Below are 23,569 nucleotides of genomic sequence, written 5' to 3' on the forward strand. Positions count from 1 at the left end.
TATTAATTATTTACTTAACAATAATAATATTGATGATCATAAACATAGTGTTTCTCCGTTAAAGTAGTTCTTTTCAATGGAAGTTGGATAGGCCTTTCAGATGTGGCTTGGGGACAAAGATGTGTCCCAAAAGCATGACCATGAATTTCCCAAGGTATTTTGAATACAGCGTGTAAAGAAGTTTAGGAGCTATCTCGAATGATGCATAGGCAAACTTGAAATGCTTTTAAGGGTGATCATTTAACACCCTGTGTTAAAACCAGCTCACGCTGCATCATCTCACTTGGTGCTGTGTTTTAAAGCTGCTTTAAACTTTGATCTGACTTGGAAAAATTCATCCCGTTTCTTTCGTACAGGCAGCTATGATAGCATTGAGCAATCCACCTGTCCAGCCAGCGCAGTTGATGTACTGAAAGCCACTAAAGGCACAATTCTCCCTGAAGCCAGCAGTACATTTGTGTCTTTATTAACTCTTGGGAGGCTGCAAACTGAGGTTGGTTTAGTTGTTAGGAAAGGATAAGGATCTTGAATTTCTTTAGGGCTTTCATCCCAGCAAGCTTTACAAACCCTTGTGGGGGCCTGGGTGTACACCCGAGCCAGCCATTGCCATCCCTCCTCATTGAGAAGCTCCTGGAATTAAGCTTGATATCCCAGAAGCTTCCAAAACCAAATCAGGAAATCAGCTGCTAAAAGTCCAGCAGCACAGCAGGACTATAGCAGGTTCCTTGCCTGCCCTGGCCCCATGTTGCTGCCCAAAGGGGACCCTAGGCTGCAGGGGGAGAGGGAAATGGGGTCACTGTACATTGACCCCATCCCAAGCAACTGCTCCACAGATCCTATTGGCTGGGAACTGTAGTCAAGGGGAGCTGCAGGGGCGGTGCCTGCAGGAGGAGACAATGTACAAAGCCACTTGGCATCCACTGCCTATGGGCCACAGGGAGTGTGCTGATCGCTTCCAGGAGCAGACCAGACAGGGAGCCTGCCTTAGCCCAGCTATGCTGCTGACTGGGACTTGTTGCCACCAGAGGCAAGCACCGGCCGGTCAGAGCCTGCTCCCAGGGACCCTTTCCTGCACCACAATCTCCTGTCCCATCCCTGGGCCTCCTCCCAGAGTATGTAGCCCCTCCACTTGCACCTCAATCCCTTGCCACATCTAAACTCCCTCCTCTCCCTCCAAACCACTTGCCCATCCTGGTGAAAGTGAGTGAGCATGGGGGAGAGTGAGTGACAGAGGAAGGGGGATGGAGTGAGGGGGGTGGCATTGGAAGGAGCAGGGTGGGGCAGGGACAGGGCATCAGGGAAGGAGCAGGGCAAGAGTATTAGGTTTTGTGTGATTAGTTTGCAACCCTATGGCAAGCTTAGTGTAGTTGATTAGGGTTACCCAGGTATAAACAGGGAGGAATTTGCTCCCACATATGTATCCATGCATGGAATTCCTTCTTCCTAAAGATTCAGTGGTGGATGAACAAACCAGCTGTTTAACAGGGCAGTAGGAGCACTATGTCATAGTTTAGGACAGGAAGTGAAAACTAGCATGGCATCCAGACAGAACTGCAAAGAGAAGTTAGTCAAAATGGAAGTGTAAATAAATGACTGCTGCCATTCAGGCACTTTAAAGTTCCCCCATGGTCTGCAGGGTGAATTCCATTGAATAGCACTGAGTTCCAGGTCAGTAAAATTGTCTACCTTTTGGTGGCAGTAGTGGGAATTTATGGCTTCTTAGAACATGTGCCTCAGGATGCTAGGGGTTGGGAAAAGAACTAGCCTCCTTTTACAATGTGTTAGTAAGCTGCAAATATGAACGGGAAGCTTTGTTCTTTACTTATTAGAGCAGGGAACTGGGGAGTTGAGATTCCTGGCTTCTCTGTCTGATTCTACAAGGACATTGACAACCTTCTCTGCATGTGTGTCCCCCCCCCCCCCCCCGGCCAGGTTACTGAAAATCACCCACTTACAATAAGGAGGTTGGGAGCGCCTGAGGCCTGCAGATGATTATCATTTATTGCAGTGCTCACCTGTAAGAACACCCTCCCCCAAATGTGGTCATTGCTTGGCTGTTGATTCTTGGCAGCAGTTTCTTTCTATGGGAACAAATAAGGGAATGCCAGGGTTCTTCTAGCACAGTGCAGCATCCAGCACTCCGGCGGTCACTGGATGGTTTGATGTCAGCCGCCGCTGGCATGTGTTTGCAAAGGATGCCTAGAGACAGGCAAACGAACGAGGCAGTGGCATGCCTCTGGCTTCACCCTATCTGCCTTCAGCAGATAGCAAAGCAGTTTATTGTCGGGGCTGATCTGCGGTCCCAAGGAGAAAAACCAACTTCCTCTCTTCTCTCTCCTTCTCCCCTCTCCACCCCCCACTTTTCTTTTCTTTTATGTTATTGGCACATGCCAACTGCTGTTTCAGTTGAGAGAGACATCGGACTGGGTATGAGGTGCTCTTGACTATAGCAATGGCCAGGAGTTGTTGGAAAGGGGCTCAGCTATAATTTACAGTCCTGTAAATGCTCTGTGCTGCTCCCGGTGTGGTGGTGGCAGGGGTCTATTCATCAACACAACCTTAAGCCCAATGCATACTAGGGATATGAAAGGTTAATGGGTTAACCCAGGGTTTCTCAACTTTAGAAGCCCCAGGGGCCACAATGATACTCATAGCACATGCTGTGGGCCACAGCTTAAGTGTGGTTGCATATATATGCAAATGTGTGTGTGTGTATGTGTCTGTATATCTGCTAGCTAGATAGGTAGGTAGATAGATAGGTTAGATAGATAGCTTCTTTCTTTGACACTGACGGGCATGAATACAAAGATTAAGGCAAGACTACACAACACCCATTTGAGTCAGTTCTGCTGATATTAATAAAATGCAATAGTTACCCAGTTTCCACCCATATGACAGCACTTTTAATTACCAGTTCTGGAGCACTGGAAGCTCTCTGTTCTCCACAGGCAGGGGACTGCTCCAGTCCTGTGTGGCCCACCATGGACAGGGATGTTCCAGCCTGGCCAGAACAGCCCGTGTCTGTGGCAACGGAGGAGAGTTGCGTCAGCCCCTCACTCTCTCTTTAATCAGTTAACTCATTAAACGGGATTTTACATCCCTAAGGAATACCCCAGCTAAGACCTGGATAGCTTGGAGAGAGGGGATAGTATGTGCCGAGAAGGGTTGGAATAACACTTGGGTTTCTTTCGCACATAAACTGCAGCTGTTCACCTAAAGGGTTCACTGCTGCAGTAGCAATGTTTGCTAAATCCAGGCGATGGTGGAAATTTATGCTTTGTATAATTAACGGTTAATACTGGAATAATGCTTAATGCCTCTTAAACCGCCAGGAATAAAGGGCAGCATTAAGACAATTAGTTATTTTAAGTTGAAATCCTGACAAAGTGGGGCTTAAAAACCTCTTAAAATAAACCGCTGAAAGTGTCTATAAAAATCAACAACTTGTAAATCTCTTTTTTTGCGTGAAGAGGGAACTCTCTCACTCGTTTGGGCTTTTTTTCATTGCAGCTGCAAAAAGAATTGTAACATCTGACATTCTGTTCAAGAGTGCTATGGTGGATTCCTTGGATACTGGTCCTAGTGACTGAGATCAGGGGTGTGTGGCGTTTGATGTAATGTTTACATAGCACTGTCATTTGTAAAGGCTTTAAAAGAGGATAACAGGCATAGCCTTCCTGCAAACACCAGTCTGAGAGCTGCAGTTGAGTTCTGTGGGATGCCTTCCATGCATAAGGCTACTTCTGTGGGAGAGGGTTACAGGGTCAGGGCTTGTATCATCAGATGGATGATAGGCTCCGAAGAAACATGTGGAAAGAAAGGTGCATGTGTGAGAAGAGGTAACCACAAATAAAGGTGGCATATGGCTTATACTATATGTGGCACTTGAAGTACGAGGTTTTGAAATGGAAGGTTCAGGTGGTGCTGCAGTCAAGACAGCCATGTTTCTGAAAGAAGTAAGTTTTAATGAAGGGTTGGACGGCAGAGAGACAAGATGGTCTCAAGAGGTGGGAATAATGATGTCAAATTGTCCACCTCCCAGTGGCTCATGAGCAAAGTATGTTATCCAGCGCCTTTCCCAGTCCAGTTTCCAGTGACTCAGAGACTTCCCACCAATTCCCTTCACCCAGTAGATTCTCTTCTTGACAGCTCAGCCTTCATTGGATTATTCCTTGGTTAACGGAATCAGGCAATAGTACTTTGTGAAGAATAGCCCTGTTAAGAAAATAGAAGGCAGTGAGGTTTTAGAAACCATTTGTGGCTTGACTTTGTCGTTTAGCTGGACTGTGGTTTGAGCAAGTTTTAATCTTTTGCTTTCCTGTTTCCTTGCAGTTGTAGGATGACGTGGCCAACAGGCCTATAACGAAGAGGAGTTTCTGGATTTCCTAGTTCTTTTGAGACAGAGAGTCAAAGGAGACAAACCTCCCAGTCTACTTCAACATGTCTGGATCTACTCAGCCCGTGACACAGAACTGGCGAGCCACTGAGCCCCGCTATCCCCCTCACACCATGTCCTACCCAGTTCAGATCAGCCGGACACATGCGGTAAGGCAAATCTCTCATGTCTCTCAGGACTGGCATAGGATTGTGTAACCTTGTTGTTGCACACAGTGATTTGGATTGGGTGGGGTGTCGAAGAGACTCGAAAGGCACTTTTTTCTCTGCTAATGGGATTTCTTTTTTTCTCTCACCTATTCTCGCTCTTCTTTATCCTCAGCATGGCTATAACTTCTCCCCCTCCAATCTACTCAGCCAGTCCTGCTCAGGGCTCCATTTCATGGCTGTACTCTCAGGAGCTTGGTGGGTCTTGTCTTTTCCCAGTGAGAACGCAACTGGTTAAAGGAACACAAGCAGGGCGTTGGGAGTGGAGGAGAAGTGCGGTTAACCACATGTGTGGAGTTCAAGGGCTCTGCCTCTGTCCCTTTTTGGCTCTGCATTTACAGTGCATGCTGAATCATGAGGTGGCTGGCATCCTTCCCTGAATGCAAACTTCCCAGCAATCCTGACCCTCAGCACTTGCGTTTGGTTGAGAGCTCTTGTGACTTTCCTCCGGGATAGGCAGGCTGCCATGTCAAAGGCTCTCCCATCAAACAAACGAACTGTTTGCTTTTCAGCCAGGTAACTGAGTGGCCTCTCTTTGTAGGGTGGGGTGGGAAACCTTTTTTGGGTCGGGTGCTGCTGATCCACAGAAAAATGAGTCGGGGGCTGCACACAAGTGAGAAAGAAAACAAACAACAAACCTTCACTGAGGCAGCCCCCATCTGAGAAGGAGAAAGACATTCTCCACATTCCTCTCACACACCAGAGCCTTGGGGAGCTAAGGTTAACAGATTTTGTGTATGGGAGGTCTGGATCACCAGTTTGGGCTCCCCAGTTCTGGAGGGGAAGCCCCAAGCCTTGGGGGACCAGATCCAGGCTAGCCAGGGCTGCATCCAGCCCTTGGGCCTGAGGTTCCCCACCTTTATTGTTGGGCTTCTGGCTTGGGGAAAATGCTGCATATTGTGTTGCTGAATTTGGAGGCAATCTGTGCTCTTTATATTCCCCGCCCACACACACACACACCAAAAAACTCTTCGGGTTTTTCTCTTCTCTTGTAGGTGAAAGATCTTCTCTTCTGTTAGACTGGGGAATAAACTGAGGCAAGGAATGGTAAAAGTATCATGCCCAAGGTGAACCACTCCAGGCTTAAAGTCTGGACCCCTGGCTCTGAGTCCCCCCTGCTCAGTCCTCAGAACTGTCACTTGCCCTCATGGGGGACACTGGAGGACTGGGAAGTTGTCTTGGATAGCCATGTCAGATGCAGAGGGAAGCAGCCTGGGTTTTGGGGCTGTAGCCGGAGAGTGAGAGAGAGTCTGCTAGGCTATCTTCAGAAGAAGCCATTTGCATGTGAATGAGTTGCCCTTTCCTAGCAGTGTTTGCTAACAATGCTGTTTTTCCAAATCTTATTATCCAGAAGTCACACAAGGAAACACTTCTATTTGATGACTCGAAGCTAGGAAGGGTTACCAGACCCCATTACTCTGTGCTGTCCCATCCCAGCTCACTCTTCCTGGATAAGAACATGGAACATAAGAACGGCTATACTTGGTCAGACCAAAGGTCTAGCTAGCCCAGTATCCTGTCTCCCAACAGTGGCCGATACCAGATGCCCCAGAGGAAGGGATCACAATCGGTAATCCTCACGTGATCCCTCCCCTGTCACCCACCTCCAGGGAAACAGAGGCTAGGGACACCATTCCTACCCAACCTGGCTAATAGCCATTGATGGACCTAACCTCCATGAATCTATCTAGCTCTTTTTTTAACCCTATTAAAGTTCTAGCCTTCACCACATTCTCTGGCAAGGAATTCCACAGGTTGACCATGCACTGAGCCCTTTTTAAATATTGGTGTCACATTAGCTGTCTTCCAGTCATTCAGTACAGAAGCTGATTTAAAGGATGGGTTACAAACCACAGTTAATAGTTCCGCAATTTCCAATTTGAGTTTTTTCAGAACTCTTGGGTGAATGCCATCTGGTCCTGGTGACTTGTTACTATTAAGTTTATCAATTTGTTCCAAAACCTCTTCTAATGACATCTGAATCTGGGACAATTCCTCAGATTTGTCACCTAAAAAGAATGGTTCAGGTTTGGGAATCTCCCCACTATCCTCAGCCTTGAAGACTGAAGCAAAGAATTCATTTAGCTTCTCCACTATGACTTTATCATCTTTGAGGGTTCCTTTAGCATCTCAGTGATCCAAGGGCCCCACTGGTTGTTAGCCTGCTTCCTGCTTCTGATGTAATTATTTTACTATTAATTTTTGAGTTTTTGGCTAGCTGTTCTTTAAACTCCTTTTTGGCTTTTCTTATTATATTTTTACACTTAATTTGACAAACTTTATGATCCTTTCTATTTTCCTTATTAAGATTTGACTTCCACTTTTTAAAAGATATCTTTTTATCTGTCTCTGCTTCCACAGTGGCACTTCTTTGGTTCTCTTATTGTGTTTTTTTAATTTGGGGTATGCATTTAACTCGTGCCTCTATTATGGTGTCTTTGAAGTTTCTATGCATCTTGCAGAGATTTTACTTTTGTCACTGTACCTTTTAATTTCTGTTTAACTAACTACCTCATTTTTGTGTAGTTCCCCTTTCTGAAATTAAATGCAACAGTGTTGGGCTTCTGAGGTGTTTTTCCTGCCACAGGGATGTTACATTTGATTACATTATTGTCACTATTTCAAAGCACTCCAATTATATTTACCTCTTGAACCAGATCCTGCGCTTCACTTAGGACTAAATCAAGAATAGCCTCTCCCCTTGTGAGTTCCAAAACCGGCTACTCCAAGAAGCAATCATTTAACATATCAAGAAATTTTAGGTCACTTTTGTCTATGTGGTAAGAGCAAGTTTGGAAGGAGACTGCGGAGGAAGAAACCTACCCAGGGCTAGTAAGCGTGTGCTTTTAACGATAGTTTGGTGCAGGTTTGCTACGTCCTATGAGAGATTTTTCAAGAATGATGCCATCTATGTCTACATGGGGCCAAATTTCAGAAAAAACTCCTCTTTCGGAACAAATTTCAAAAAAAATTCCTCTCGGTGAGGAATGCCGAAAGAACGCACCAGCTTTTTAAAAAACTGTTCCAAAAAAGCAGACGTGTTCCCTGAACCCGGCAGAGCTTTTCCAGCATACTGGAGGTATTCCGGAAAAACTCTGCAGTCTAGACATAGCCTTAAAGTTTTTTACCTTCCTGGGAAGTATCCTGTACTGGCCACTATCAGAGAGACAGGGTGCTAGCAAGGTGAATCCCACTGGTCTGGCATGTTTATTCCATTCCTGTATTGTTCACTTTTGCTTTGTTTAAAATAAATTCTCTACAATCTCTGTAGAAATACAGGTGTTCTTAATGGGAAAGGCAAAAACATCTAATTTTTTTAAGGCTAAATTCATCAACAAGGCTTATCTGAAATAGCTATGTGAAGGATTACTCCCTTTGCTCCTCAGTGCACTGAATTGTTGTGAGCCAAGCCAAAGGGACAGTTTCCGCATTAATGATTAGCTGGAACAGCACAATATGGGGATGTCTTGTTGATTGCTGTCTTGCCCAGCTTGTGGATGGAGGGATTGCTTATTGAACATTCTGTGACCTTTAGTGAAGGGTGAAAACTATGTGCTTATCATTCTAATGTGTCATGAGTCCCTAGTCTCTCAAAGGAAACCTCAGCACAAAAGATACTCATTTTCCATGAACCCGCAGATATTTTCTGTAAACAGAAGGCCATTCTTATATTATAATTGAGCTGAGTCAGACCAATGATCCACCTATCTTCCTATCCTGTCTTCTTACCGTGACTGGTGCCAGATGGTTCAGGGGGAATGAATAGAAGAAGGCAATTTTGAGTGGTTCATCCTTGGTTACCCAGTCCCATCTTCCAGTACATTTCCTTTCATAGCCTTGCCTCTATCCCTCATTGTAAAGGGGTCTCCCTCCCCCACCACTCATATAACTTTTTTCCTGTAGCATCCTCTGTAATTGTCATTGTTCATCTGCTCATGCCCAGATATTTCATTGCTGTAGGAATGCCTATGAGCTGGGCCTGAGGGAGGGACCTGCATGATTGTGCATGCCTAGCACAATAGAGGTTTAAGAGTTCTGAGAGACATGGGCTGTGGTTGCAGGCAGAGGCATGAAATATGAAGTTGCTCCCATGTTGTGCATTGTTTTACTTTATGGAGATTTTAACTTTGCGCTGGGTGAGTGGGAATTTAGTGCTCACCAGAGTTGATTACTGGAGTCATGAAGAATGAAACGAAACTACTAGCGGAGTTCCTCAGAGATCAGTTCTGGGACTATTATTATTTAATCTTTTTATTACTGACCTCGGCACTAAAAGTGGGAGTGTGCTAATAAAGTTTGTGGATGACGCAAAGTTGGGAGGTATTTCCAATTCAGAAAAAGATCGGGAAATCATACCGGAAGATCTGGATGATCTTGTAAATTGGAGTAATAGTAATAGGATGAAATTTAATAGTGAGAAGTGTAAGGTTATACATTTAGGGATTAAAAATAAGAATTTTAGTTATAAGCTGGGGACACATCAGGAAGTAACGGAGGAGGAGGAGGACCTTGGAGTCCTAGTTGATCGCAGGATGACTATGAGCTGCCATTGTGACATGGCTGTGAAAAAGGCTAATACGGTCTTGGGATGTATTAGGCGAGGTATTTCCAGTAGGGATAAGGAGGTGTTAGTGCCGTTATACAAGGCATTGGTGAGACCTCATTTGGAATACTGTGTGCAGTTCTGGTCTCCCATGTTTAGGAAGGATGAATTCAAACTGGAACAGGTGTAAAGAAGGGCCACTAGGATGATCCAAGGAATGGAAAACCTGGCTTATGAAAGGAGACTCAAGGAACTTGGCTTGTTTACCTTAACCAAAAGAAGGCTGAGGGGAGATATTTCTCTTTTTAAATATATTAGAGGGATAAATGCCAGGGAGGGAGAGGAATTATTTAAGCTCAATACCAATGTGGACACAAGAACAAATGGATATAAGCTGGCTATTAGGAAGTTTAGACTCGAAATTAGGCGAAGGTTTCTAACCATCAGAGGAGTGAAGTTCTGGAACATCCTTCCAAGGGAAGTAGTGGGGGCAAAAGACCTATCTGACTTCAAGATAAAGCTAGATGGGTTTATGAAGAGGATGGTTTGATGGGGTAATATGATCTTGGCAATTAATTGACCTTTCACTATCAGTGGTAAATAGGCCAATGGTGGGAAGATAGGAGTTGCTATAGAGAACTTTTTTCTGGGTGTCTGGCTCGTGAGTCTTGCCCACATGCTCAGGGTTCAGCTGATCGCCATATTTGGGGTCGGGAAGGAATTTTCCTTAGGGTAGATTGGCAGAGGCCCTGGAGGTTTTTCGCCTTCCTCTGTAGCATGGGGCATGAGTCACTAGCGGGAGGATTCTCTGCATCTTGGTGTCTTTGAACCATCGTTTCAAGGACTTCAATATCTAAGATACAGGTGAGAGGATTATTCTAGCAGTGGGTGGGTATGATTGTGTGGCCTGCATTGTGTAGGGGGTCAGACTAGATGATCAAATTGGTCCCTTCTGTCCTTAAAGTCTATGGCTACGTCTACACTGGCATTCCTTCCGGAAAAGGGATGCTAATGTAGCACATTGGAATAGCAAAATCCGCGGGGGATTTAAATATCCCCCGCGGTATTTGCATTAACATGGCTGCCGCTTTTTTCCGGCTTGGAGATAAGCCGGAGAAAAGCGCCAGTCTAGATGTGATTCTCCGGAAAATAAGCCCCTTTCCGGAGGATCTCTTATTCAAGTAGGAATAAGAGATCCTCCGGAAAGGGGCTTATTTTCCGGAGAATCACGTCTAGACTGGCGCTTTTCTCCGGCTTATCTCCAAGCCGGAAAAAAGCGGCAGCCATGTTAATGCAAATACCGCGGGGGATATTTAAATCCCCCGCGGATTTTGCTATCCTGAAGTCTACATTAGCATCCCTTTTCCGGAAAGGGGTGCCAATGTAGACACAGCCTATGAGTCTATGAAATCTCCTCTCTGTTGAACAGGGAGGTGGCTCACTATGAGCTGCCCTGCAAAGGCATCACATCCTTTCTCTGGAGGTATAACTCCTCTCGAGGCTGCCCTGTTGAGCAGCCTTCAGTTGCTCGTGTTTGTAACCACTGAGCTTAAATTTTCAAATAAGCCCCCCCCCTGCTTTTGCATGCTCCCTTATGCTTGAGAGGAATTCCTCAAACATCCACAAAGATATACTGTTGTCCACCCTTGGATTTCTCCTTAGAATTCTCCTGCTGTGCCTACAAAACTCGGTAATGGTTAGGCTCCTAGTGTGCTGAGAACACGGCCTGCCATGCTGACCCACCACCCATCTGTCTGTTTTACACTTAGATTGTAAGCACTTTGGGGCAGGGCCAGTCTTTTTGCTCTGTGTTTGTATAGCACTTAGCACACTGGGTCCTCATCCATTGCTCCTTGGCACCTCGGCCATACAATAATACATAATACGCTATGGGGTTAGAGGTAAAACTCCTGTTGACTTGAGTTGAACTCAGGATGTGGTCTGTGACCCACTGCTCCATGGCTGAGCACATCACATCTCCATCCCTTGCCGAAGCTCCCCCTTTGTGAAGCTAGCGTTTTGTAGCTACAGCACTGTATCTCCAGTGAACTAGCCCATTCACTTAATCAAAACTCTCTCCCAACAAGTGCCTGTTCCTTAGACTCTGAGACCTTCCTGTCTGGGGGAGGTTGCAAAGGCCTGTGATACAGCAGGTCTGACTAGATGAGCACAATCATCCCTTCTGGCCTTAACATCTATGAATCTACCCCAGCAGTTCCCCCTTAGGCATGGTGCTCATTCAGCTCTGCCCTTCCAGTTTAGCAGGCTGCTGGAGCTCAGCCTCCTGCCCAACAAAGGGGAGATTGGTGAACATCTGCCAGCACGTTGATTTAAATTGTTGGAGAGGATCAGAGATGTTAAATGAGGCTAAAGTGGAATTAGTTATTGCAGTCTCCACCCAACTGCTTCCCTGCTGAAATGCAAAATCATGTAATAAATCAAAAACCCCACAGGTTGATCTATATACACCTTCTTCTGAAGCAGCAAACTTGGTTATAATTCTCCCTGCTAGCTGTTTTGGTGCAAGTCTGGGTGTGGACACACTTATTTTGGATTACGAGTGCCCTATTTTGATTTAAGTTATGCTTTTTACTGATTTTAAATTCCATCACAACAGGACACTCAAAATCTGAAATAAGTGTCCATACCCACACTTGCAGCAAAATAGCCAGCGATGCAAATACAATCAAGTTGTTGCTTCAGTTCCAGTGTACGTATAGAACCAGCCGTAAAAGAAAGTGCTTGATCATGATGATGTCGCCTTTTGTTACTTGCCTAGACATCAAAATACCTGGGGAAGTTGTGAGTCCTTCCAATTCTTCCATTGGCTTTGAGCTTCCAAATTGAAATGCTTGTTAGCATGGACCAGAAAAAAAGTGACTCTCCAGTGTTAATTTTATCTGGATTAATCAAGGTAGCTATACAACAGTACTGTTCAACCAACCTAAACAGAATGGTGTATTTTGGTATCGATCCTTCATTGTTGTTGCCAAATCCATCAGCACAGTCTTAATCTGTCTGCTCTCATTAATCCTTAAGGGAGGCTGTTTTTAGATAATCTGCTTCATAACTGGCTTGTGTGATAGCAGTATCCCCTTAGTGCTGGGGCAATCAATAGGCAGACTCTAGCCAAATCCTTTCCTTTAGTTATTATCATTGTTGTAGTTTTTTAATTTGTTTTCTCTGGAGTCTGGACTTGACTATAGCATGACCAAGAAATATGGACTGTGACAAGTTATTCCAGGCTTTGAGTATTTCTGTATCAGAGCTCAGGTGCTAGGCAGGGTCAGCCTGGTATGGACTTCTCTGACTCATTCAAGTGTTCTAGTGGGTGATGTATCAGGGATGTTCCTTAGTGCCCTAGTTGAGTTTTTCATCATTCGCTGTGGGAGGCATAGAACTGTGAGGTCCTGACCACTTATGATCATTTATGACTTTAAACTAGGTTTGACCGCGGTAGGTGACCAAAGCCCACAGATAAGTGAAGAACATGGAGACCTGGGAGATAGGTCAGAAATTGGGGGGAGCATGGACTGCAATAGCTAGGATAAAGAAGAGAGTAGGCAGAAGTAGGGGGCAAAATCAAACTAAAATCTTAGTTGTCTGTATACAAATGCAAGAAATATGGGGAATAAGCAGGAAAAACTTGAAGTGCTATTAAATAAACACATCTATGACACAGTTGGTATCAGAGACTTGGTGAGATAAGACTATGTGGAATATTGATATAGAAGGGTACAGCTTACTCAGGAAGGATAGGCAAGGGAAAAAGGGAGGAGGTGATGTCTTCAGTATTAAAGTGTATATCATTGGACTGGGGTTCAGATGGACATAGGAGACAGATTTGTTGAGAGTCTCTGGGTAAGGTTAAAAGGGATAAAAAACAAGGTTGATGTCATAGTAGGGCATCTATTACAGATCATCTACCCAGGTAGAAGAAGTGAATGAGGCTTTCTCTAAACCACTAATAAAATCAGCCAAAGCATGGGACTTGGTAATGATGGGAGACTTCAACTATGAAACTAATATAGCATGGCACAGATTATCCAACAAGTTCTTGGATTGCACTGGAGACAATTTTTTATTTTAGAAGGTGGAAAAAGCTATTGGTGGGGAAGCTGTTCTAGATTTGATTTTAACAAATGAGGAATTGCTTGAGAACTTGAAAGTGGAAGGCAGCTTGGGTGAAAGTGATCATGGTGTTCATGATTCTAAGGAATGATAGAAGGGAGAACAGAAAAATTGAGACAATGGATTTCAGGAAGGCAGATTTTAGTAAACTCAGATTGCTGGTAGGGAAGGTTCCTTGGGAAGCAAGACTAAAAGGAAAAACAACTGAAGACAGGTGGTAGTTTTTTAAAGGGACATTATTAAAGGCACAAGAGCACATTAACCCACTGTCGGGGGGCTCGCCCCTGTCTTGGGGTTGCCACCCCCATCCGTGGCCTAATTCGGCCCGTCTGGGTCTAGCCCTCAAAGTACACTGCCCCCCTCTTAGGGGAAATACGGCCCACTGGCCTAGTTTCAAAATACAATGCCCCTCTCTTAGGGAAAATACGGCCCACTGGCCTAGTCCTCAGTTTGCAGGCCCAGAGGCCTAGTTTCAAAGTACAATGCCCCTCTCTTAGGGGAAATACAGCCCACTGGCCTAGGTCCAAAGTACGATGCCCCTCTCTTAGGGGAAATACGGCCCACTGGCCTAGGTCCAAAGTACGATGCCCCCCTCTTAGGGGAAATACGGCCCACTGGCCTAGTTTCAAAGTACAATGCCCCTCTCTTAGGGGAAATACGGCCCACTGGCCTAGGTCCAAAGTACGATGCCCCTCTCTTAGGGGAAATACGGCCCACTGGCCTAGTCCTCAGTTTGCAGGCCCAGAGGCCTAGTCCACCGTTCAGGGTTTGTTACCCCGGTCCCCACTTGCCAGGGTCTTGGGCAGCAGGGGTAGGGGGGTCCGGGCCCTCCCTCTCCACCGGACCCCGGCCCAGGGCCCTAGTAGTTCCGGGTGGTTCCCACCACTGGCTCGGCGGGGGCTCCTCCCCGCAACGCCCCGAGCCCTCAGGGGCTTCTACAGCTCCCTGCCCTGGGTCGCTTCCTACCCCCTGCTCGCAGCCGGCCGCGGTCCCACCTGTCGGCGTCGGTCGCCGGGCTGTAGTGGTCCTCCCCCTGGCAGCCGCAGAGTTGGCGGAGTCCGGTCCGGCGCTCGGGTCACGGGTGGTCGGTCGGCGGCTCCGGCGTTGGGGCCGAGCCCGGCAGAGGCCCGGCAGCAGCACGCTCAGCTCCCTTGGCGACTCCCTCTCTGGCCAGCGGTCACTAGCTCCTGCTCGGGTCGCAGTCTGCCCCTTCTGAGCAGGCCAGCAGCCTTTTGTACCTTTGCTCCCTTTGGAGCATGCCCAGTAGGGCTGTGCGGGTGGGGCCCTCTCCGCCCCCGGCCCCAGGTGGTTTCCCTGGGCTTGAGTGCGGGGCGGAACCGCCCCGTCACACCCACTATATAGAAAAGATGGGAAATATGGCAAGAAACCATCTTGGCTTAACCAGGAGATCTTGAAAATCTAAGAATCAGAAAGGAAGCTTATAAAAATGGGAAACTAGGTCAAAGTACAAATAAGACAAGTATGTAGGGACAAACTTAGAAAGAAGAAGGCACAAAAAGAGCTCAGTCTATCTAGAGACATAAAGGATAACAAGAAAACATTCTACAAATAGAAGCAAGATAAAGACCAAAGATAGGGTAGGCCATTTTCTTAATGAAGAGGAGAAAATAATAATAGAACTGTGGAAATGGCAGAGGTGCTTGATAACTTTTTTATGTTGGTTTTCACCTTCTCCGCTCTGTCCCCGCCCTGCAAGCAGTGTGCGGCTTTTTATACTGCTGTGTGCTTCTGACAGGCAGGAGGAGACTTTGCACGCTCCCCTATCCCCAGGTCCTAATTGGCCTACGGGCAGGGGGGGGGGGTGAAGAAAGTCTCCTCCCACGCCAGGGGCATGGGCATGTTGGGGGAATGTGCGGTGAGGACAAAGGCACTCCCTCACTCCCAGACCAGTCACTGTCTGGGGAATACAGAAATATCTTGGCCCCATGTCTTCCGCTCAATGCCCTGCCCCTTCCGCTTGATGCCCCACCCCTTCCTGTGTGGCCCAGAGCCACTTCAAAAATTTCTGAAGTGGCCCCAGCAAAAAATCTAGACTTTAGTAAAGCATTTGATACCGTCTCCCATGAACTTCTTATTAATAAACTAGGAGTTACTCTAAGGTAGGGATGTAAAAAGCTATCTGGTTAATTGGTAAGCGTTGCCCTTAACTGATTATGCTTACCTTGGGGCCTGCTGCAGATGGTCTGCTTCAGCCATCCCAAGCAGCCCCTGTCTGCTGCAGACCCAGATGTTTAACCAGTTAATAGGGATGTAAAATTTCGATGAATTAACTAATCGAATAGTCGGTGCAATTTGCATCGACTATTCGATTAGTTGATAAAGGCACTTCATCCTTTGAAGTGTAGCAACATCTCCAAGGGAGGGGTTGGACCTCTCAACTGCACGGAGCCCGGAGTCCACAGAGGAGTCCCCAGCTGACCGTGGGCTCCATGAAGCATTGCCACTGTGAAATGCCGCTTGCAGCCCGGACCAGCTGAGATTCCCAGCTGTCCCCGGGCTGCACGTGGCATTTCAAAGCAGCAGCATCATGTAGAGCCCAAGGTCTGGTCCCAGGATTCACACGGTGCTGCTACTTTGAAGCACCCCCTTCTCATCCCTCTTTCTGATAGAGGCAGCAAGGGTGGGGAAGCAACTAGTAGACTAGCGCGCCAACTATCCAATAAGCACTTGCTTATTGGATCGTCAACTAGTCATTCACATCCCTACCAGTTAACCAATCATATTTAACCAGTTAACCAATTGAATTGAATTTTACATCCTTACTATAAAGGTGCGCACATAACTGATTGGATAACTGATCTCAGAGAGTTGTTATGATTCACAGTCATGCTGCAAGGCCATAACAAATGGGGTTCTGCAGGGATCAGTTTTGGCACTGGTTCTTTTCAAGATCTTCATCAAGTCTTAAGATAATGGCATAGGGTGTATAATTATTAAGTTTGCAGATGATACCAAGGAGGGAGAGGTTGCAACTGCTTTAGAGGATAGGGTCATAATTCAAAATAGTCTGGACAAACTGGAAAAATGGTTTGAGGTAATAGGATGAAGTTCAATAAGGACAGTTGCAAATTACTCCACTTAAAGGAACAATCAGTTTCACACATACAAAATGGGAAGTGACTGTCTAAGAAGGAGTACTGTAGAAGGAGTACTAGGGGTCATAGTGGACCACAAGCTAAATATGAGTCAACAGTGTGGCACTGTTGCAAAAAAAGCAAACCTCATTCTGGGTTGCATTAACAGGAGCGTTGTGAGCAAGACACGAGAAGTCATACTTCTGCTCTACTCTGCGCTGATTAGGACTCAGTTGGAGTATTGTGTCTAGTTCTGGGCACCACATTTCAGGAAAGATGTGGAGAAATTGGAGAAGGTCCAGAGAAGAGCAATAAGAATGATTAAAGGTCCAGAAAACATGAGCTATGAGGTAAGACTGAAAGAATTGGGCGTGTTTAGTTTGGAAAAGAGAAGATTGAGAGGGAACATGATAGTGGTTTTGAAGTACCTAAAAGGGTGTCACAAGGAGAAAAGAGAAAATTATTCTCCTTAACATCTGATGACTGGATAGGGAACAATGGGCTTAAATTGCAGCAAGGTGAGCTTTAGGTTGAACATTAGGAAAAACTTCCTGTCAGGGTGGTTACACACTGGAATAAATTGCTTAGGGAGGTTGTGGAATCTTCATCATTGGAGATACTTAAGAGCAGGTTAGATAAACCCCTCTCTAGTCCTGCACTCTTGGAACCTGAGTGGTGCTGAATCAGAGAATTTGCCAAACCACAGGAGGTCAATAGTGGTTAGCAGCATTACCAACACTTTCACTGCTTACTGGGTTCTTAGAAGACATTTAGGGGTAAATTAGAGCCAAATAACAGCACAGAAAAATGAGAGCCAGGACTGTTGGCTGTAAACAACTTTATGTGGCTGTCGGAAATGTGGCCACACCTATGATAAATGAACATCCAGCTAACTAAAGTCATGCCAGACCATGGATGTTGCTGCACCAGATAGTGCCAGACTAGAGAGCTTCAACCTGTAGTTAACCTGGATGGCCTATCCTGAAAAATTGTTGCATGGGAATGTATTGCTAATGTGGCAGGGTTGCTCTAGATGGCGTTTAGAGATGGGCGAAATAGTCTATATATAAAAATCTCTTTGAGATGAGAGTCCTTATGACAAGTAATTCACATGTGATAAATTTAAGGTGCTCTTGCTATTGGTATTACTGATTAGTGGCGAGGCAGTGAATAATTTTACCTCTAGAACCACAATACTTGTTTGCTTCAAACACCAACCTGCCCTTGTGCTGCTCAAAGCTGCCTTCTCCCCCATACCAGGAATCCCCAAAAGCCAAGAGATTCGTAGTATCAGCTGCACAGCAGCATTGGAGACAGTTCAAATTCCACACAAGCTATTGTCATCCCAGAATACTTTCCATAATCCTGGTCCTGATGGTTTATTGGTGTTTGAGGACTGATTTGAAATAAAAAAAACAAAACCACAAGACCTTGGAACCGGAATGGTGACTTTGATCAACTGCTCACTCCACTTAAATTCTATCATCTCTCTGTGAAAATGGCTTTAAATTTTTGATGCTGCATTATGTGAGCTTTGAACTGCACAGTGGTGGCTTGTTTAATTGATTTCTATTTTGGGCTGAAGAATCCCTGATTCCCAGCTCTGGATTCAGTCTCCTGGCCAGGAAAGATTCAGCTTCCAACACTACAGATTACTACAATATAATTTCACTGGTACATTTTTTTAAACAAATGGAGATGTTGCAAATTTTTACTGTTGCTATCTAGTCATGAATTCTAACTTCAGAAGGCTTTCTGAATTCGATTGGTAAATCTATGGGATGCTCCCTTGCATTTAACAGCCCCATACAGGTTGATTGTAAAAACGCAATAAATTTATACAAGAATTATTACCTATTATCAAAGATCTTCAAATGCACCTTTTGGAACTCTGCCTCGTTACAGCCATCGTAAGTGGTGACTGGAAAGGATTCTTTTTTATCTCTTCATCCCCGTTTCTTAATGATTAATGGAATTTTCACTGAGGCGAGAGTTGTTCTTTCACCCTTGTGACTGCAATGCCCTGCCCTGCCAGTAAGCCAGTGTGGCAGCAGGCCCCAGGGTTCTGTTTGACAGAACTGTGCCTTATCCCTAAGCCTGGCGTTGTGCTTTTTGGCATAAGTACACCAGGAGCTTCAGTGTGCTGTGAAGACTGTCCAACAACTGGCTTTATCAGTGTGGTACTCCAGATGCTAGGCTTGCATCATCACAGAAAGAAATGGCTTCATGTGTTGTGTTTGGAAGGCATAGCCATCAAAAAGCTTTGGGACCCAGTTCTGGGGGAAAAGAGAAAGTGAGAGAGTGAATGGAAACTCTCTGAAAGAGGATGGGATTCTTGGGATCTGAACATCAGCGGGACTAAGGCTCTTCAGTGCCCACGTCAAAATGGGGCTTAAACATCTGAATTTCTCAGGGTACCCCTAAACTGTCAGGTTTTTCTGGGATACTGGAGGTTTCCCAGAAAAACTCCATCACATCCAGGGAACACATTTGCTCTTCTGCTTTTTTTGCGGAAGAGCAAACGCGCTCTTTTGGGGAGCCATGTATGCCTCGTTCAACGAGGAATAAGGGCTCCGCCAAAAGAGAAGACCTTTCCGCCATTTGGCCCTGTCTAGATGGGGCCAAATGGTGGAAAAGCCTGTTCTGGAAAAGCAATTGGAAAAAGCTATGCAAATTTTTGAGCACAATTTATGTAGCTCTTTTCAATAAAAGAGTGTAGTGTAGACCTAGCCTCAAGTGCTTTGGAAAATGTTACCTGTAAATTTCCACGCCCCCTTTCCCAGGCTGAATCCTTAGGATAGTAATCTTTCCTTTCTCCACTGTTTGTCTATCCAGTCTATGTAGATGGTGTGTATAAGTCAGTAAAAAATTGCCAGCACAATGGAGAACTTGGCTGGGACATCTAAAATGGAAATAATAGGTGGTAATAATAAAGACCAATGATGTCACCACAGCACAGATAAAGGAGCCATAGGGGGAGAGCTCAGAAGAGGAGGTAATAAGAGGAAGAGTAGGAGTAAAATGGGGAATCAGAAGTGTAGAGCAAATGTGTTTAAATTGCAGAAGGGATTTGGGGAGGGCCAAGATTAAAGATGGTTATGAAGGAGAGGTGACGAGCTTCGGTTCTGTGTATTTAAGGAATGGGATTTAAGGATGTGATGGTGACCATAAGAAATAGCGGAAAGCTGAGTGCTAAGCATTGGGGGATTTTACAGGCTGATTCTCGTGGACAACTGCTGGAAATCCCCAGCAGAATGTTCTGTTTTAATTGTGGTTGGGTATGACTCAGGGCTGGGGAAGGGAATGCAGGACCCAGCAGAGATCAGGACAGAAAATTCTGCTGGAGAAGTTCCAAGGAAGGGAAGTCATAAATTGTTTCAGTTTTGCAGAGACCTCTCTGGTTCTGTCTGCCATCTGCCTGAGCATTGGCTGCTCAAATCTGGCAGCAGGTCTCAGAGCCGCTGTGACTAGTCACAGGGGCTCTCTGGTCAGATGATCGTGAAGTCAGAAACACAGGAGTTCTGTTCCCTGGGACACTGGTTCTTTTCAGTGAATGGCACATTCAGCATGGCTGGGAAGAACACCATCGAAATTCAACAATACATTGGGAGGGGGAAAAAATGGAAGAAGCCTGCACTACTGTGCAGCTGGTACATACACTGCTCAGGATGGTAACAGATGCTGTCTCAGAGTGGAGAGGGCAACAAAAACCAGTGCCTTCCAAGAGCAGGCCACACAGAGTGAGTGTGGTCAACTTCTGAAACAAAAGGCCAAACCAGGACAGTTTAGGAGATTGATGGGCCAGGAGACTCTATTGGAACAAAAAGAATATTGTCTGAAGCACATGGGTAGCCGTGGAGATGAGATAATACTGTGTTAATTCAACCAAGTTTTTATTACTCACCTTATCTCAAGCAGCATACATGATTGCTGAGGAGGAGTTGTTATTGCTTTATTTTTCTTACATCTCTAATCTCTCTCTGTTGGATATTCACATGGCCGGAAGGCGGGCAGTGCTGAATGGGGCTGACCTATTTGATCAAGAGCTTTCTTTTGTTTCTGGGATATCAATTGCAGATGTTTTCTCTGGTCCCCAACACAGTGAATCATTACAGAGTCTAGCTATATAGCAACTCCAGTGTGGGCTGCCTTTATCTTGGCCACAGACTGCCCCTAATTCACTGCAAAAAGACACCCACAGACAGCAGTCAGCATCTCCCTTGATTAGAGTGAAGAGTTATAGGTGATAAGATGATCCCAGTTATGGAATGAGACAATTGAGTGATTTATTTTTAGAATGAGTCTTTGAGCTCTTTTGTACTGTGGAATGTTTTCAATTCCCTCTTCCTGCCCTGGTGAAAGGATGCTGTCAAGTTGTTCGTTCCTGAACTTGACCTAAATAGTAACCTTTGGATGCAGCACATCTCTAAACAATTTCCAGACCAGCGTATGGCTGTTGATCTGATACCAGTGTTTGAAGGGGGTAAGTTGCTTGATGGGGAATGCTCATTAATCTTTAGATTGCAAAATGTGGGGTTCTTTTTAAAGCTACTATTTATGTAGAAACTTTAGAGTGGTCGTGTTTTGGGTCCTTGCCTCTGCTTGCTGAATGGCGCTGGTAGTGAGCAAATAGCACTCCAAGGGTATGTCTGGACTCCGTAGATGAGTTTAGTAGACATAGGAAAATGAAGCGGCGATTTAAATAATTGCCACTTCATTTACATCAAAATGGCCACCATGCTGCCGATCAGCTGTTTGGCAGCACAGCTGGGCAGTCTGGACGCACCGCGGTCGACAAGGGAAACCTTTGTCGACCAATCCAGTATGTCTCATGAAATGAGGTTTTCACTGGTGCACAAACAAAAAATGAAATCTCCAACAAGCCACATAAATCTTTGGAACTATGGGCTAGTGCCTAACCCAACTGCTTATAAGAAGTATGGGGCAAAATTCAGCCCCAGTCTTGCTTCTTTCCAAAACCAGTGGAGCACAGTTTCTTCCTATATGCTCTGACAGTAACCGTGGGCTGTGTTCTGGGATGCATCTGGAGGGCTGGAAGCATCTAGAGGGGCAGATCATGCTAGTCAACCTAGACTTAGTTATGATGTTTCTGCAAATATACCACACAAAAGATTTTATGTGTTGAGAGAGAGAGAGAGAGATAGGCTTTGGGTTGTGATGGCTTATTGCCAGCCTGAACAAAGGAACATATAGATGTTTCTGTAGCCATGTGTGTGTGTTATGCAGTCACTGGTGTATGTGTGTGTGTGTGGGGGGGGGGCACATTAGGCCCAAATTTGGTGTGCTTCCTAAATTTAGCTAGTGATGGGGAGGAGAGGAGATTAATGTCATTTTCACATAATGTAAGAGGTTTGGCAGATCACAAATGGACAAACCATGTTTGAACTCCCACTGCCATGAAGGCATGACTCAGTGCTCCCAGGGGCACATACCTGCCTTGAGGTACACAGGGATAAAAAACCTGGTGCTGGCCTGGGTCAGCTGACTCTGGCTCATAAGGCTTGGGCTCTAGGGCTCAAAAATGGTTGTGTAGATGTTTGGGCATGGGCTGGGGTCTCTGGGACTCTGTGAAGACGGACGGTTTGAGATCGCAAGCACCGACTTGCACCCAAATGTCTATACAACAATTTTTGGCCCCACTGAGACATTTCCTTGGGGAACTGAGTCACAGAGACATTAGCTGGGAAAAGCTTCTGCTGATAATAATTCCTAGCCTGTTTCTCCCTTACCTTGTGGAGGTGGTGTTAGGATACATACATGAACGATTGTCAGGGTCTTAGGTACTATGGCAGTGGAAAGCACAAGTACCATAGAATCATAGAACCATAGAGCTGGAAGATACCTCAGGAGGTGATCAAGTCCAGTCCCCTGCACAAGGACCAATCCCAACTAAATCAACCCGGCCAGGGCTTTGTCAAGCTGAGACTTCCACTCCATAGAGTAAAGCACAGGAGGTTCTGCTTGCTCCAAAGAGACACTGAGGCTATGTCTACACTACAGGGTTTGTGTGCATTTGCACAAAACCCACGGCGCATCCACACCTCAAGCATGTTTTTGTGCAAGTAAATTTATAGTAAATCAAAAGAACAGAGGGGTTTTTGCAGTATAAGTATTCCTCTTTCTATGAGGAATAACTCCTTTTTGCACAAGAGCCCTTGTGCAAAAATGTGTGTGTGGATGGGCAACTGGGTGTTTTTGCTCAAAAAGAGCCAATCGAAAAAAGCACAGATGCTCTGGTGGTCATTCTGTGTATAGCAATCAGAGCTTTATTTCGAGAGAGCATCCATGCAGTGTGGACACTCTCTTGCCCAAAAAGCTTCTTGCACAAGAAGCCTGCAATGTAGACTTAGCCTGAGATACTAACAAGCCCAGGATTCCTGGTTCGCATTCTGAGCTCTAACCACTCATCCAGCCTTCCTCTCAGGCAGCTGTTTCAGGAAGTAAAGTAGACAAAAGCTTCATACAAAATCGTGACCATATTGTCCCACGCATCTACAGTTTTCATTCCAGGACATGCTGGAGTTGCTGCCAGCATATCCCTGCAGGCAAGAAGGTTCTGTTTCACTTCCTTGACCTGCTGTCTATGCTTGCAAAGAGTACACTGGATTTGTATGTCCTGGGCTAGCACAAACAGGGTGCTAGAAAACCATCTTTTTCTCCCAGTGCACTTGAAAGGGGCTCTTTAAAAACAATATTCTGATTACCAGCTAAGGAAATGAACCAAGCTGAATAGTCCTAAAATAAGTGATTTATACATCAATTAATAATGTGTTCACCATCATTTTGTTCTTACCTTTTAGAGCAAAATGTGATTAACTAGCTTGGTTTTCAGCACAGCTGCTGTCTTGGTACAGTTCAAATATCCTGTTAAAAAAATTGCTTACAATAAAACATGAACTGAAACTGCCATGTATAATCTGTGCAATTTGCCATCTGGGGGGGGGGGGGGGGAAGGACTTGGTTTTGCATATTCATAAGCAGTTAATAAATGTCCAGCCTGGCAGCTTATAAAAAGATTGTGCTTGTCCAAGTCCCCCACCTTTCCTGAAATGCTTTGATCACTGCACAGTTGAGTTTGGGGCACACTGGGAGAATTGCATCCCGAGAGAGCTTTGTGCACTAGCACTGTGGTAGAGAAGCTGAGGTAGGTTTATCACAGGTATTAGAGATGGGATAG

At 45.4% G+C, this 23,569-nt stretch overlaps 1 protein-coding gene across 27 annotated transcripts in view; it reads left to right on the plus strand.

The window, feature by feature from the left end:
* The window catches only part of NCOR2 (nuclear receptor corepressor 2), a 511,248-nt gene that overhangs the window by 149,971 nt on the left and 337,708 nt on the right, over positions 1–23,569 (plus strand). For 25 of the 27 annotated variants that reach the window (XM_075898492.2, XM_075898501.2, XM_075898481.2 and 22 more), the window contains one exon: positions 4,333–4,545. In XM_075898492.2, coding sequence (XP_075754607.2) covers positions 4,441–4,545 — 105 coding nt within the window. In that variant the 5' untranslated portion in view covers positions 4,333–4,440. Of the gene's footprint in view, positions 1–4,332; positions 4,546–16,329; positions 16,722–20,605; positions 20,855–23,569 lie in introns of those variants that run through there. The other 2 variants (XM_075898489.2, XM_075898499.2) reach the window with 2 other exon arrangements.

Source organism: Pelodiscus sinensis, chromosome Z (assembly GCF_052426305.1).
Source record: "Pelodiscus sinensis isolate ZL-2025 chromosome Z, ASM5242630v1, whole genome shotgun sequence".
In the NCBI taxonomy this organism is placed as follows: Eukaryota; Metazoa; Chordata; order Testudines; family Trionychidae; genus Pelodiscus; species Pelodiscus sinensis.